Genomic DNA, 13,794 nt, shown 5'->3' on the forward strand with positions numbered 1-13,794 from the left:
CCAGTCCACCCCAGCCTCTCTCCCCATGCTGGCCTCCTCTGGGGGACTGCCTCCTCATCCAGTGTGGTCTAGGCAAAGGGACCCTCCTGGCCTGGCTCCCCCAGGAAGCCTGGGTCTGAGCTCTGTGCAGAGCTGCCTCTGGAGCCAGACTGGAGAGTACAGAGGCAAGCCAAGGCTGCTCCACCTGCCCTGCTGACCTGCCAACCTGCCAACCCACACGTGGCCGTCCTGTGGGCAGGATGCAGCTTCCTGGCCCCAGGGCTTAGCCTCCTCCCACTGGCGCTGCCCAGCACATTTTCTGGCTGCCCAGGAAGACCAGAGTAGATTTTTACTGCTTGTGACCAAGAATCCTGGCTGACCTAGAGAAGTGGTTCCTACAAACCTGCAGTGTCCTGCAGGGCCCTGTGCAGGGAGGGCTTGCGGATTGTGAGGGCCATAATGGATGGAGGTTCATGGCCAGAGAGCCTCAGGACAGAGCCTGAATATTAATCCCTTAGCAGATACCTGATTTGCAAGTATTTTCTCCCATTCTCTGGGTTAACTTTTCACTCATTTGATCGTGCCATTTGATGCATAAATGTTCCTAATTTTTAAGAGGTCCAGTTTATTTTTTCTTTTGTTGCCTGTGTCTTTGGTGTCATATCCCTGGTCATTGTTACATCTAATACCATGAGGATTTTCTCCATTATTTTCTTCTGAGAATTTTGTAGCTTTAGCTCTTAAGTTTAGATCTTTGATCCATTTGAGTTAATTTTTGCATATGGTATTAGGGAAAGGTTCAACATCATTCTTTTGCATGTGGATATCCAGTTTTTCCAGCACCACTTGAAGAGACTGTGCTTTCCCTAGTGAACGGTCTTGGCACCGTTGCTGAAAATAATTTGACCAGAAATGCAAGGGTTTATTTTGGGACTCTCTATTCTATTTCACTGGCCCATATGGTATCATTTTGCCAATACTATGCTGTTTGAGTCACTGTAGCTTTGTAATATGTTTCCAAGTTGGGAAGTGTGGGTCCTCCAACTTTGTTCTTTTTCAAGATTGTTTTAGCTCTTTGGGGCCCCTTGCAATTCCATATGAATTTGAGGATCAGTTTTTTAATTCCGTATGAATGTGAGGATCATTTTTTTAAATTCTATTTTTTTTAAGAAAGACTATTGTAACCCATAGGGATTGTGTTGAATACTGCTTTGGGTAGTATTGACATTTTAACAATGTTAAGGCTTCCTATCCATGAACATGGGCTATCTTTTCATTTATTTAGATCTTTAATTTCTTTCAGCAATCTTTTATAGTTTTTAGCATATAAGTCTTTCACCTGTTTGGTTAGATTTATTACTAAGTATTTAATTTTTTAAGGTGCTGTTATAAACAGGAATGCTTTCTATCTTAGCTTGGGCTGCCATAACAAAATACCATAGACTGGATGGCTTAATTTATTTATCAAAGTCTGGACCTGGAAGTCTGAGATCAGGGAGCCAGCATGGCTGGGTTCTGGTGAGGAACATCTTCCTGGCCATCAATGCCTAGCTGCCTTCTCACTGTGTCTTCATGTGGCACACACACCCCGGCTGCCTTCTTACCGTGTCTTCATGTGGCACACACAGCCTGGCTGCCTTCTCGCCGTGTCTCATGGCACACAGAGCCTGGCGGCCTTCTCACCATGTCTCATGGCACACACAGCCTGGCTGCCTCCCTTCTCACCACAGCCTGGCTGCCTTCTCACCGTGTCTTCATGTGGCACACAGAGCCTGGCTGCCTTCTCACCATGTCTTCATGTGGCACACAGAGCCTGGCTGCCTTCTCACCATGTCTCATGCTGCCTTCTCACCATGTCTCATGGCACACACAGCCTGGCTGCCTTCTCACCATGTCTTCATGTGGCACACAGAAGGAGAGAGCAAGCTCTCTGGTGTCCTTTCTTAAAGTGCACTAACTTCATCGTGAGGACCCCACTTTCGTCACCTTATCTAACGTCAATTACCTCCCAAAGGCCCTGTCTCCAAATACCACCACAGTGGGGGTTAAGAGTCTCAGGATATGAATTTTGGGGGCACACAGCTCAGTCTTTAGAACTTTCTTGCTAATTTCCTTTTTGGAGTTTTCATTCCTGGCGAATAAAAACACAGCTGATTGTTGTGTGTTGATCTTGTGCCCTGCAACTTTTCTGAATTCATTAATTGGCTCTAATAGCTTTCTTTTGGATTTGTAAGAATTTTTTCTGTACAGGATCATGTCATCTGTGAATAGAGATAGTTTTACCTCTTCTTTTCCAGTGTAGCACACACAGCCTGGCTGCCTTCTCACCGTGTTCTTTCTTGTTGTTGTCCAATAGCTCTGGTCAGAGCCTCTGGTGGAATAGCAGCAGTGGAAGCGGTGACCTTTTCTTGTTCCTGGTCTTAGTGAGAGAGCTTCACCCTCACCATTGCATGTGACGTGAGCTGTGGGTCTTTCCATAAGGACCCTTTATCATGTTGAGGAATTTTCTATTTCTAGTTTTCTGAGAGTTTTTATCATGAAACAGTGTTGGGTCTTGCCAAATGCCTTTTCTCCATCAATTGAGCTGGTCATGTGGTTTTTCTCCTTTGTTCTGTTAATGCTGAATACTGTGCATCACGCTGACTGATCTGCACACAGTGAGCCGCCCTTGCATCTCTCATAAATCCTACCTGGTCATTATGAGTCATCTGTTGAATATGCTGTTGGATTTCATTTGCTAATCTTTTGTGGAGGATTTTTGCATCTGTATTCATAAGGGATATTGGTCTATAATTTTCTTTTCTTGTGATGTCTTTATCTGGATTTGATAGCAGAGTAATGCTGGCCTCATAGGGTGAACCCAGGAGTGTTTCTTTGTCTTTAAATTTTTGAAGAGTTAATAAGGATTGTTGCTAATGCTTCTTTAAATGTCTGATGGGAGTCACTGGTGAAGCCATGTAGTCCAGGATTTTTCTTTATTAAGAGGCTTTTGATTACTAATTTAATCTCTTATTGTAAGTCTGTTGAGATTTTCTGTTTCTTCCTGAGTCAGTCTGGGTGTGTTTGGAGGGATTTGTTCATTTTTTCTAGATTATCTAATTTGTTGGTGTGCAAATGTTCATAGGATTTTCTTATAATCCTTTTTATCTCCCTGAGGTCGGTAGTAATGTCTCCACTTGCATTACTTATTTTAGTTATTTGAATAGTCTTTCTTTTTTTTTTTTTGTCCGTTAGCTAAAGGCGTGTCAATTTTGTTGATTTTTTTAAACAATAGAGTTTCTTTATTGTTTTTCTGTTCTCTGTTTGTGTCTGTGCTCTGATGTCTGTTATTTCCTTCCTTCCACTAGTGTTTCAGTTCCTTATGATGTAAAGTTGATTATTCATTTGAGACCCTTCTTTAATACAGCGTTTACAGCGGTAATGATGTAAAGTCGATTCTTGATTTGAGACCCTTCTTTAATACAGCGTTTACAGTGGTGATGATGTAAAGTCGATTCTTGATTTGAGATCCTTCTTTAATACAGCGTTTACAGCGGTGAACTCCTTGAGATTGGCTCTCACTGCCTCCCCTAAGTTTTGTCTAATGTACTTTTCATCACATTGACTTAGAGCCATAAAACCAACTTAGATGTTTCATGTCATTGAAAAAGCTCTCAATTATGTTAGGGAAGCAGTTGCAGACTTTTTGTGACTTAGTATTTCAGAAATTTACCTGAATATCTGTAATTAGATAGAGCCAAATTGTTAGCAGCAGACGTATTTGAGTCACACACCACCAAAGTACGTTACCAGCGGCAAACCCACAGGAGGCTGCAGCAACCTCAAAGCATGTTACCAGCGGCAAACCCACAGGAGGCTGCAGCAACCTCAGTGTGTTACCAGCGGCAAACCCACAGGAGGCTGCAGCAACCTCAAAGCATGTTACCAGCGGCAAACCCACGGGGGCTGCAGCAACCTCAGTTCTTGCCTCCTCAGAAGAAAGACTTCAACTGAGGAGCATAAAGCAGAAGGAGAGACAGAGGCGAGTCTTAGAGCAGGAGTGAGAGTTTATTAAAGAGCTTTAGAGCAGGAAGGAAAGTATGCTGGGAAGAGGCCGAGCGGGAGGCCTGAGAGATCACGTGCATGGCTCACCTTTGACTTGGGGTCTCACACTGTTGCGGGACTTTTGCTCAGTTCAGCTAAAGACGGGGTCCTTGTCACGTTGCCACAAAAGATGAGGCTCATAGACAATTTGAAGGGTGAGAAAGGCAGGGTTTTACTGGGTAGAAAGGAAGAAAAGGGGAAGCAGAGACTCTTAGTGAAGTGAGAGAGTGTTTCCTGCCAGTGCACTTCCCACCTCACCGAATGAATCCCAGGTTCACCCGGGAGGAGGAGGGGCCAGGCTCCTCCCCGCTGCAAATGGCTTGAGCCTCTGTGGCTCCACCCCAGTGCACATTCCTCCCAGTGAGCAGCCCATCCATCGGAGATTCTCTGGGGACGCCTTCCCACCTGGCTGTCTCAGTACATTGGCCAACCAGCATATTGCATGATTTCTCCCCGGATGCTCTGCTTGCGGTGGACTGTCCGCATGTACGGTGGCTGCCTGCACTTGGGAGGGGCCGCATGCCCAGTGGGTTTACTGGAGTTTTGCACGTGCTCACTTGAGGTGGTCCCTTACCAGTCGAGTGTTCCTAGAAGGAGGTCATACACCAGTGAAACTCTGCCATTTTGCCTCTCAGTGTACGTGCTCGAGCCGCTCGCCCAACTCCTGAGATCTTATCGGGAAGCTGCTCATCACCAGTTTCAGGTTTTTTCTGTCTCTGGGGAGATGGCCTTTCCCTGGTGCTGGCTGAGACCAATTATTATTTGAGAGAGACAGTTAACAGCCGCCTGACCATCACCTGATGGTTGCCTGAAGTTCCCGGTGCGGGGCGGGGGGCCTCTCCAGCCCCCGTCATGTTTGACTAGCTACCTACTATAACAAAATGAAAAGCAAAATGATGTCAACCTAAAACGAAGAAGCTGAGGCAAAACTGGTATAAATAGAGAGTTTACCTGGGCCAAGCTTGACGGTTGTAATCCGGAAGCATCGATTCAAGCAGCCCTGAACGTGCACTCCGATTAGAGGCCGTCCCAAGTGGGTTTTTAAAGGGAAATAAGAGGCAGTTCCTGAGTTGTTTGCCAAAAATTTACATTAAAATAACTTAAGCCATTAATTGGCTGTATATTGTTAAGCTTTAGAATGGGGGCGATAGTGGCCAGTACAACATCGTCAGGTTAATTTACAGCTGCTTATGGCAATAGCAAGCAGTTTAAGGAGATGAACACAGAGCTCAGAGCGGGAGTTTCTTATCTCACGGTGAAAGACTGTCTTGCAACTTTCAAATATACGTGTCATTTACTTGTGTTGCTTTAGGAGAAAGGAAAGACGCTGCTTCTGCACCAGTGGCCCACGGCAGACTTCCAAGGCGGCGGGACGACCGAAGGATATTTTCTTCCAGGTTTGTAGCAGGACAGACAGACCCACGGGCTCCAGGTACAAGGAAAGGGAAGGACTTGAGCCCAATTTTAAACATGTGGTGCTTTTAAATTCCCGTGCCCTGACATGAAGCCACCTGGCAGTAACTCCAGATAATGTCTGTTCAGCATGTGATGCGTGACAGGCACCTGAGTGCTCTTCAGGAATGAGCTCATGAACTTCCCTTTAAACATGCAATGAAGCCAGAGCCGGGAGCTTCTGACAGTCCATGTAAACTATTTGAAGAGATTGATGCTGAGCCACATGTGAGGAGCATGACCCGTGACACAGCCCCAGGAGATCCTGAGAACTTGGGCCCAAGGTCGTTGGTTTACAGCTTGATTTTGTACATTTTAGGGGAACAGGAGTTATAGGCAGAGACATCAGTGCATGTCTGGTGCACATTGGTTTGGTCCAGAAGGTGGGACAACTCGGAGGGGAGGCTTCCAGGTCACTGGTAGATTCAAAGATTTTCTGATTGACAATTTGTTGAAAGAATTATTATCTAAAGATCTGGAATCAATAGAAAGGAATGTCCGGGTTTAGATGAGGAGTTGTGGAGACCAAGGTTTTTATCTTGCGGATGAAGCCTCCAGGTCACCAGCTTCCGAGCTCTTATTAGACAAAAAGGCACCAGACTCTTGGTTAATTCTCCCCTGGCTCAGGGAAAAGCCCTGGAGAGGGAAAAGGGGACTCTCAACAGGATGTGGATTTTCCCCACAAGAGACAGCCGTGCGGGCCCACTTCAAAATATGTCAGAGAAAGATACTTGGGTATAAAATACTTGGATCTCTTTCAGGCCTGCTATCTGTCGTGCGATGCTATGCTAGAGTCAGGCTGGAACTTGGTGTCTTACTGCTACAAAGCGTCCACTCTGTCAGCCTTTAGAGCTCTGTTTTCATGTGGATGTTGGTCCATTGTGCCTGAGCTCCAAAGGGAGAGGGGATGATGAGGCCTGTCCACCCTCGCCCCCTACCGCCCCCGACCCCACCAAACTCGTTTGTTAGGTATACTTCAGAAGGCCCTTGGCCAAGAGGAGGACCCATTCAGTCGGTTGGGGGGCTTAGAATGTTATTTTTGGTTTACATGAACCTCGTCCAGGGCCACACACCCCTGAGTGCAGAGTGGGCACTGTCCCCCTGGTTGTGGCTGCCGTGAAGTCTGGCCCCTCGGCTGTGCTGACAGATAAATCGCATTTTTCTACTTCCACAAAAAACGTGGACACACACTCCTGCAAAAACAAACACACAAAAACGCATACTGACTTTAGAACAATAGAACCATATTAGAATACCAATTCATGTTTATGGAAAAAAACATTGTCTGCTAAAAAAAATTATCCCTGTTAAGAGTCCTAATGTGTATTTGGGAAATCTTTAAATGCTGTGGAATAGAAAAGTGGAACCCACCTTGAGCATTAGAGTCTATTTAGAGAAGCAAAGATGATTTAAAATAATAAACAAAAGTGTGGCCATGTGTAATTACTAAGTTGAGTACTAACCCCAGCAGTGTGTGTGGTTTGCTGGTCCTGCAAGCATGAGCCCGACGCACACGGCAAGTCCGTCCACTGAGAGGCTAGGCTGCAGCAGAGGGAGGGTTGCTGAGCAGGAGATGGGGATAAAGCCTCAGACCCACCTCCCTGAGGAGTTTGGGGATAGGGGTCTTGAGGGTTTTGGAGAGGACGGAAGTGTGGAAGAGCACAGGGTCTTGGGAAGGCATTCTGGGCCAATCCCTATCCCACTCCTCTGTGGGGACTCCGCACTGGTTACTGGCATTCAGGGTCTGAAAAATATCCTAAGTGATCCTTCAACCAAAGCCTTAGGATTCTAACGTCAGAGACCCCATCTATAGGAGTGATGGGGGTCCAGGTGACTTAGCAGCAAGGATGTGACCAGGGTGCAGCCTGGTTACTGCTCAGTCATAACTACTACATTCTGTCCACAACCCGGCATGTGATTCTTGTCAGCCCTGTGGGGTGTTTGACGAGGACAGAGATGTGGATAGAAAAAAGCAAAGAAGGACAGAGATGTGGGAGTCGAGCGGAAGGCACACTACATTTTACTCCATTCGCCAAAATAAAACATCAGACAGGTTGAATAGTTAAGTAGTTTTAAAAATTCAAATTCTAGAAAAAATATCAGAAAGTAGAATTGAGCATAGCAGAGATTTTGTGGAAAGAGGCACCTTTCACAGATACAAAAATGTACGTTCCTGAATCCTGATAAGTGCAGAACAGTAAGAAGTGAACAGACGGGAAGGTACTCGCACCACGTCTGGCAGCTAAAGGCTTAGCGTCCAGGCCACATCAATACTTTAATTAGTTGGGACAGCCGTGCTGTGCTGTGGAAACCCGAGGCCCAGAGCTCAGCACAGGCACATTCCTCATGCACAGTCCACGGCCCTCACCCACCCGGAGGCACCACAGAGCCTACGGCCTCCAGGGAGGAGGAGACTGTCCACAGGAATGCATGAGGGGTGGGGTCCGGCTGCAGCGCCTCTGCCCGTGAATTGGATGTGTACTGGGTGGTCCCAGGATGTGGCTGTGGGTCAATCAGGAGGTCACACCTCAAAGTGAGCCCTTCACTTAGGCAGGATTGAGGACTCCCTGCTGCCCTGAGTGTGGTTTCCAAGTTCATGGGACCCTGGTTTAATGAATTCAAGCGGGAGGAAGCAGGGCTCAGGGTTCCCAAGTTTCAGACGCAGACCCGCTTCTCTGGCCAGTGCCTGGGTGAGGAGGGCCCGGCAGAGTGTGAAGGCCACAGTGAGTCCACAGATCCCAGCATCCGATGGGGTGCCGCCTTCCTAGCCATGGGCGCCGTCCTTCCAGCCATGGGCGCCTTCGCTCCCTAGACCCAGCAGGTGGGCTCTGGAGAACACAGTCTCACGAAAAATGAGTCAGAGAAGGGAAAGAAGGCTCCACACTCTGTGACGTAAGCCTCGGTGGTCCAGGTGCTGGCACCAGCATGACGGGGCTGGTGCAGGATGACACAGACTCCAGCCCTCAGCACCGTGGCCTGCAGAGTGCTGGGGGAGGGCGCTGGGAGAAAGGGGTTTGTCTTTCCTTAGGGTCATACTGTTTATCTTTAAAATTACAGAAAAGCACCAGACTTCTGAAAAGAGAAAGGGCGTGAGGGGCTGCATAGTCTGAGAAGGCGCCAGAGGGTGGGTGGAGGCGGGAGCCGTCCCGACCTGGCCCAGAGACCCACAAGCAGCACAGCAGGGCCAGTGCGGGTGGCAGGTACAGGCGGCAGGGGTGAAGGTGGCAGGGGTACAGGCTATGGAAGCACCTGGGAGCAGAGCCAGGTGAGGGGTGGCAGGGTGTGGAGACAGCCAGGAAAACCTGAGACTCGCTACCATTAGACGGGGGTGGAGCCCACATTGGTGCCCACTATGGTTCTCGGGCGCTCGATGCAGCAGAACATTGACTTGAGACCCAAAGAGTTTTCCAGATGAGGCTTCACTGAAGTTTATTCCTGGGATGAGAGAGAGAGAGAGAGGGAGAGGAGGAGAGGAGAGCGAGAAGAGGAGAGAGGAGAGAGAGGAGAGGAGAGGAGAGAGGAGAGAGGAGAGAGAGAGAGGAGGGAGAGGAGAGAGAGGAGGGGAGAGGAGAGAGAGGAGAGGGGAGAGGAGAGAGAGGAGGGGAGAGGAGAGAGAGGAAGGGGAGAGGAGAGAGAGGAGGGGAGAGGAGAGAGGAGAGGAGAGAGAGAAGAGGAGAGAGGAGAGGGGAGAGGAGAGAGGAGAGGGGAGAGGAGAGAGGAGAGGGGAGAGGAGAGAGAGGCGAGAGAGAAGACGAGAGGAGAAAGAAGAAGTGGAGAGGAGAGAGGAGGGGAGAGGAGAGGAGAGAGAGGCGAGAGAAGATGAGAGGAGAAAGAAGAGGAGAGAGGAGAGCAGAGAGAGAGAAGAGAAAAGAGAGAAGACAGATCCATCACTGACCTGAAAGAGCCGGGAGGGTGTGGGAATTACCACTGGGGAAGGGTGTGCAGGCTGGGCCGGGCAGCGCCCATGATGGGTAGGGGACGTGTCAGCATTCTGGTCGCCATGGCTGTGCTGGGTCAGGGGCAGCAACAAGGCACAGACCCGCCACTCAACACCCCTTCCCGAGGTGGGGGCTCCATGGCCTTGGTTCGATGTTTTGGGTCTCCCGGGGCTCTTGGAGTCCTTGAGGTAAAAGGACTCTTGGCCGGGAGGTGGCGCAGTGGGCTGGGTTCTGTGCTCAGTGGGGATGTGAGGGATGCGGCCCTGTGTTCACCTCGTCTCTTCAGGGCCCTTCAAGCTCATCTGCAGCTCGCCCAGACACTGAGGCTCCATCCCACCAGGACCCACCCTGCTGGCTCCGTGCACTCGGGGGCACTGACGGCCCACGGGGCGCCCTATGGGGGCTGGGTGGGGCTCACCTCCCGGCAGGCAGGCGGTTTCTGCGTGTGCCCTGAAGGCAGGCACCTTTGCCTCTGCGTGTCACGTGGCTCCGCTGCCTGTGTGGAGACTCGGGGATTGTTTCCGTGCTGTGGGTGCCAAGCGTGAGGGCTCTCGAGTGCGCACGTGGCGCTGTGTCCTCGGCCGTGGGGGAGCTTTCCATGCACCTCCTGAAAGGACCCCGAGTCCTGCTCACAGATCTTTAATACGTGGAAACACAGGGCTGTGTTTGTGAACGCAGAATTCTCCAAGGAGTTGGAGAGTGACAGGCAGAAACCAGCAAGGAGACAAGACAGCTGCTTCCCGCAATGGAAAGGGCGTCCCAGGTGGCCGGTGCGGGGCTGGGGGGGCCACACAGGTCCACAGCTCACTTCAGCCCTGCGGGGCATGCGCCGGCCCGGGCACCTCTGTAGCCACGGTTCCACCTCAGGGGCACTGTGATGGGCAGCTTAGTCCAAGAGGCCTGAGGGTGCCTTTGATAAGGGATCAGGCGGCTTCAAGGACACCCCTCCTTCTCCCTCCCAGGGGCTGAGGACGACCTGGCGCTCCGTGCTGCGCTCTACGGCCTGCTCTTCCACAGCCATGCCGACCAGGACGACTGGGAGGGTGGCCTCAAGGTGCTGGACGAGGCTGTGCAGGTGCTGCCAAGGACGGCCCACCGCCTGTGAGTGCTCCCCACACCGCCTGTGAGTGCTCCACCCACTGTGTCCCCACTGGGGGTGTGCTCCCCCCACCACCTGTGAGCACCCACCTGCTGCTCCCCCACCCGGAGTGTGCTCCCCTGCTCATGCTGTCCCCCTCTGTCTGGACCTCCCCAGGTTCCGACTTGCGTTGGAAGACTTGACTTCCCCAGGAGAATTCAACACAGGGAGAGCGGGGACTGAAAACCCCACGCAGCCCCGAGACCCCCGCTCACCCCCGAGACCCCCACGCAGCCCCGAGACCCCCGCTCACCTGGGCTCTGCTTTGCTTCATCTTTTTAAGCAGGAAGTGGAGGAATAAGTCCGGGCTGCATCACACACGTTTAAAATTCTGCCACCCGATCCCGACGTTGGTTTCTCACCTTCCCTTTCTTTAGCTTGATCTTCAAGCACATGGTCATCGTGAAGGCCAAGCTCGGGCAGAATTTTTCGATGGAAATACAGAAATTCAAGGCTGAGAGTGAGGACTATTTGGCACGCATGTGGCACCGCCTGGCCCTGAACTCACCAAGCGTGTCTGGAAAGCTGGCCTGCTACAACAGCGCCATCCAGGCCTTGCAGGTGCGAAGCCATGAGCGTGGGTGTGCGTGGTAAAATTTGTCCTTTAGTGAAAGGGAGAACTGTGTGGACAGAAGCTCAGCTGGGACCTGGCGTGGGCAGCACGTAGAGCAGCTACGGCTGACGGGCACAGAGAATGCCCCTCGTGGCCCCGGGCACTCCTCTTGCTGACCAGTCAGGGACGATGGATGGAGCTGGTTTCAGTGGTCTCTTTCCAGCACGGAGGGATCGTGGTCAGGTCCTTGTCCCTGAGCAGGGTGAGGGGGGCCCAGAGGGTGATGCACCAAGTGGAAGCGCCCAGGCTCCTCTGGAGGCACAGGGGCCCCGATGGGCGGGTGGCTGCAGAGGAGAGCAGGGCTCTGCAGGGCCCTGGGATGTGGGCATTCTGGGGATGTTGGCGTCTCTTCCCCACCCCCAGGAAGGCAAGACGGACATTCCCCTTGAGGCACTTGGGGTGGGTTCAGGAGGAGGTGGGCGCTTTGGCGTTGATTTGATGCCTCTGCTTGTCAGGAGTGAGGGCCACGTGGTGCGCACCCGAGAACTTCATCTTGGGGATGAAAAGGCATCCCAGGCCCCTGGTGTGAAAGGCATGAACATTCAACGTTAGTGAAGATCTTAAAAGGCTTTTCTGTTACGCGAGCTGTTTCTCCAGCTCAGAGCAATCCTGCCCTGAGGCCTTTGGATTGTCCTGGGATCCAGGCGGTCCTCGGCGTGGGGAACTGAGGATGGTTGGGGGTCTCTGACGGTGCTGTGTGAGTGCCGGTTCAGGGCACTGGGCGGTCAAGGCAGACGCCCGGGTACCGCCGTGGGGAGCCACAGGGAGCCACTGTGCCTTGCTCTGGGGAGCCAGAGGCCACGTCGTTCCGGCAGTTGCCCTGCTGGGGTTGGCGGGTATCAGGCAGGGAAAAGCAGGAAGGGGCTAAGGAGGGGAGGCTGCAGGCAGCTGGGAAAGGCAGCACCCACCTGAGCCGCACTGGCCCTTGGGGCAGAAACCCTTGAAAGTGTTTTCCATCTTTACTTACCCGAGTCCTTCCTTCAGTTGTCTTTGTTAGAGGTACAATGCGATGTTTTTAATAAATTCTCAGGGTTATATAATCATCACCCACACACAATTTTAGAAGGTTTCGTCACCCCCCAGAAACCCTGCATCCATCAGCACTCACTCCCCATCCTTCCCTCCCTCCATCGGCCCCAGCAAGCCACAGATCTGGACATTTTCTGTAAACAGAGCCAAGCATTACGTGGTCCTTCATTCAGCACGACATCGCCCAGGGCCATCCCCATCTTTCCCGTTTAGGGCCGAGTCATATTCCGTTACGTGTCTTACAGTCCACAGATGGCTGTTTGTGTTGCTTCCCATTATCTGCCTGCTGTGAGGAATGCTGTGGTCAGCATTTGCTCCCGAGTTCTGGCGTGGCCCCGTCCTCGGCCCCGGGGGCACAGCCCAGCAGTGGAGTTGTTGGGCACACGGTCGCCCTCTGTGGGGCCATCAGATGAAGTGCCAGATTGTCTCCCACAGCGGCCTCACGGGGTTGCCTTCCCGCCTGCAGGGCGTGGGCTGCAGTTTCTCCACACGCTCACCAGCTCTTGATGTCGTCTGACTGTTCTAGCTGTGCCGGCGGGGGTGAAGGGGGTGTCTCCTCGTGTTTGCCTGCATTTTCCCAGCCACTGATGATGGGGTGCCTATTCCCACATGCTTATGGGCCATTTGCAGGTCATTGGAGAAGTGTTCATTGCAGTCCTTTGCCCATTTTTAATCTGGTTGTTTGGTTTTCGTTGCCTTATAGAAGCTCACGGTGTATTGTGGATGCAGGTTCTTTAGCAGGAGCATCATCTACAAACCCTTTCTCATTCTGTGAGCTGCTTTTTCAACCACATCTTCACTTTCTGGATGGCATGATTTGTGGCACAAACGTGTTTTAAATTGTGATGAAATTCTAGTTGTCTATTTCTTGTTTTGTTGCTTGCATTTCTGGCGTTGTATCTGCAAAACTGTTGCATAACTCAAGGTCTTGAAGATTTGTTCCCCGTTTTTTTCTGAGTTTTATAGTTGTAGCTGTTCTGTTATGAGTTATACGGTGTGAGGCAGGGTCCCCGGCACTCCTCAGCCTGTGGACGCCGGGTGGCCCCGCACTTCTGTCGAGAAGATGACCCACTCTCCCGTGAACCTCCCATCAGGGCCAAGGCCCTCCCCAACGTGCACAGCTTTTGTGGAAGCCACCGCCGGCCTCCACAGCTGCTCCCCTCCTTCCGCATCCGTGGGCATCCTTCACGTGGCTCCCAGGCCCCACCACCTCACTGGTTCCTCATCCTTCTCCCCTTCCCACCTCTTCATGACAGAGGAGGCCCTGGGCTAAGGGCAGGACCTTGGTCATCTGATCTCACCCCACGTCCTGAGCTAAGCACCGCTGCCGCCCATTTTCCCCACAAGCAATTCTCTAGCTCAGACCCCCCAACCCCTTAGATCTGTGGATCCTGCTGCCTGCCTGGCCCCACCCTGGGGCCAGCATCTTACCCAAAACCAAACGCCTGCTTTTCCCACTATTCTTCTTCTTGCCTTCCCCCTCGAGATGTTGCAGCTCCATCCTCCAGTGGCTGGACTCACACCCGACACCCACAACAAACCCACACCTTGTACCTAGACCC

At 51.5% G+C, this 13,794-nt stretch overlaps 1 protein-coding gene across 1 annotated transcript in view; it reads left to right on the forward strand.

Annotated features, from left to right (window-relative positions):
• CFAP46 (cilia and flagella associated protein 46) overlaps positions 1-13,794 on the forward strand; it is a 114,293-nt gene that overhangs the window by 41,603 nt on the left and 58,896 nt on the right. The window contains 3 exon segments of the mRNA XM_030805013.1: positions 5,375-5,459; positions 10,415-10,553; positions 10,968-11,151. Coding sequence (XP_030660873.1) covers positions 5,375-5,459; positions 10,415-10,553; positions 10,968-11,151 — 408 coding nt within the window.

Source organism: Nomascus leucogenys, chromosome 3 (assembly GCF_006542625.1).
Source record: "Nomascus leucogenys isolate Asia chromosome 3, Asia_NLE_v1, whole genome shotgun sequence".
Lineage (NCBI taxonomy): Eukaryota > Metazoa > Chordata > Mammalia > Primates > Hylobatidae > Nomascus > Nomascus leucogenys.